Below are 2,872 nucleotides of genomic sequence, written 5' to 3'. Positions count from 1 at the left end.
CCGCCGCTGTGACCAAGCCGTCATCGTCTAGTAGCAGCTCTGACAGCGGCTCTGATAGCAGCAGCTCCGAGTCCGAGGATGAACATAAGAAGCCAGTTGCTAAGGCTAAGTCATCCAGCAGTAGCTCGAGTAGCAGTTCTGAAAGCAGCTCTGAGTCTGAGGATGAGAAGCCCGTCGCCGTGGCCAAGCCGTCATCGTCTAGCAGCAGCTCGGATAGCAGTAGCTCGGAGTCTGAGTCCGAAGGTGAAAAGAAGAAGTCGGTATTTAGGGCTAGCAAATCGTCCAGCAGTAGCTCGGGTAGCAGCAGCTCTGACAGCAGTTCCGAATCCGGGGATGAGAAGCCCAGCGCTATGGTGAAGCCGTCTTCGTCAAGTAGCAGCTCTGGCAGCAGCAGCTCTGACAGCAGTAGCTCTGACAGCAGTAGTTCGGGAAGTGAATCATCTAGCAGCAGCGATTCTGAAAGTGTAACCAGCGTGGTGGTTAAGGAAGATACAAGGAAACGGAAGTCTGAGCAGACGGCCAACAGAGCTGACGGGCATAAAAAGAGTCGGGTGGAGGAGAAGTCTTCTCCACGAAAACGAGCGAGCTGTGGCGCAGAAGCTTCAAAGAAGAAGAAGTCGAAGAATTGACACGTTAATTTTTTGTACACTTCCGACAATGCTGTGTGATTGATTCCTTTCCCCCTCGCTGACTCTAGACCCAGACAACACCCTGCTACCACCCAACGCGACCCGCTGGCGTGTTTCCTAATACGGCCTGCCACACACGTCTGCACACGTTTCTAAGAAAACGTGTTACCCAGTGCACGCTGCTACCCAGTCCCCTACTACCCAGTCCCCTACTACCCCGTCCATATGCTAACTAACTATCTAGTTACTTGGCTAAAACACTTTGCAGACGACTAAGTAGCAGAAGTCCTACTTCAAGTTCTGCGTCAATTTGATATTGGTCTTTGAACTGGATGAACTCAGCGTCATCTCTGGTCGTGGCTCGATTAAGCGACTCCATCAGCTTCGACTGGCTTTCATGTTCGAGAGTTGCTAGATACAGCCGTGCTGCTTCGATCAAAGGCACGTTGAAGTCTCCGTGTGCCAGTTGTCTTCGCACAATCGTTGCGGCGTACTGTATCTTCTCACCAATCGTCCGTATCTTTCCCACATCCACATCTGACACCTTCAAGAACTCCCTCGTGGGCGGTAAGCTCGACAGTAAGTCACTCAGCTCCTCCCCCAGCTGCCGAACATTGGGGTTGATGCTCAGAGCCTGGTAGCCATCGTGGGTCAAAGCTACCTCGGTCAACCTTCGCGGTCTCGCAGGAATGTCATTGTGATGAACTCCTTGTTCGTTCCACCCTTCGGCCCCCTTCTGTTCCTTGCGGTCCTGCTCCTCGTTTCTATGTCCATCCTGTTTGCCCCGAAGGCCTCTAGGTTCCTGTAGACTACGGAGCAGGTTGTTCTGTGCTTCGACTGACTGCCCCGATCTCCGGCTCTCATATAGGAAGTTGTCCCAGATCCGTCTCTTCTCATCTCTCGGCAGCTCTGAGTGCAGGCTGTTGCCAAACTTCACGTCTTCCTGCACGGCTCCTTCACGAGTGGTCAGGGACCCATCTCCGGTCAGGGACCCATCTCCGGTCTTCTGACTGGCCACTCCCTGACCAGACCTCTCGCCGCGGTTCCGGCTGGGCGACTCGCCGAATAACTGTCGGCCGAAGAGCGGGTAATTGAGCAACGACATGTGCGGGTTGATGGGAGCCGGGTGCATGCTGGATACACCGAGTCTGGGGACGGAGCCGTTGGGCCAGAGCGAGGAGAAGGGCGAAGTAAGAACGGGCGGTCTCGTCAAGGTGCGGGGACCATACAGGCCCCCGTAGGGGAACAACGGCAGGTTCCGGCCGAAGCCGAAGGCACCGCCGGGAAGTGAACCGCCTCCCATCCCACCTGGCGCCAGTGCGCTACTAGAAGGGGAAAGTGCACCGAGTCCATCCATTAGTGCAGGCGTGGCGGTCGTCGTGGTAGTGGTAACGAGATTCTGGCCCTTGATGTAGTGCAACTCCACGTGTTGCAGCGCGTCCATTTCGTTGATGATGTCCGACAACACACTTGCAAGCATTGCAATCCGCATCGGCAGTCCCACCTCCGTAGGCCCCTCGTCCTGCACCAGGGACGGCACAGCGTGCGCATCCAACAACAGCCACGCCTTCCGCACGTTCGCAGCCGCCACCGCCAAGTCGTCGTCATTGGCCACACGCTCCACCACCGGCACCGTCGGCATCGGCGTATGCGGTTCCGGCAAAGGCTGCTCCGGCAACCACTCCACCTGGATATCGTCCACCGGCGATGTTCCCGTCCGCACCACCACAGCCTCGTACGCCGTCTCCGACACGTCCTCCTCAGACATTCCCTTGAAAATCGCGTCCACCACACCCGACAGTGGTTTCGAGCTCGCGACCTCCGTCTCGTTGGAGTCCACGACTTCAGACGGGCCCTCTTCCGAACTTACGGCGAACCCGGCCAAACTTTCGCCTTCCAATTCGGAGCCAGAACCACCTTGGCACTCGCTGCTGAAGCCATCTCGGCACTCACTGTCGATCACGGCTCCCTCGTCGTCGACTTCCGTGTCCACTTGATCTTCGGCAACCTCCTCGCCACCTCCTGCTTGACCCTCGGCAACCTCCTCGTCACCTCCTGCTTGATCTCCTTCTTGATCCTCGGCAACCTCCTCGTCACCTCCTACTTGATCTTCGACGACTTCCTCATCCCCTCCCACCACAGCTTGACCTTCGACAGCTTCCTCAGCCCCTCCCACCGCAGCTTGACCTTCGACAGCCTCCTCAGCCCCTCCCACCGCAGCTTGACCTTCGACAGCCTCTCAG

General features: G+C 57.0%; 1 protein-coding gene across 1 annotated transcript; it reads right to left on the bottom strand.

Annotated features, from left to right (window-relative positions):
- Window positions 1-873: 873 nt before the first annotated feature.
- On the bottom strand, window positions 874-2,397 carry GNI_118320 (hypothetical protein; the record flags this gene model as incomplete). Its single annotated transcript, XM_011133482.1, has 1 exon — window positions 874-2,397. The coding sequence occupies one exon, from the start codon at window positions 2,395-2,397 to the stop codon at window positions 874-876; it is 1,524 nt and encodes a 507-aa protein (XP_011131784.1).
- Between the last annotated feature and the right edge of the window lie 475 nt (window positions 2,398-2,872).

The sequence above is a fragment of the Gregarina niphandrodes genome (assembly GCF_000223845.1).
Source record: "Gregarina niphandrodes unplaced genomic scaffold scaffold00028, whole genome shotgun sequence".
Taxonomy (NCBI): Eukaryota; Apicomplexa; class Conoidasida; order Eugregarinorida; family Gregarinidae; genus Gregarina; species Gregarina niphandrodes.
Note: the sequence above shows the minus strand (reverse complement) of the source record. Positions and strands in the feature narration are given on the sequence as shown.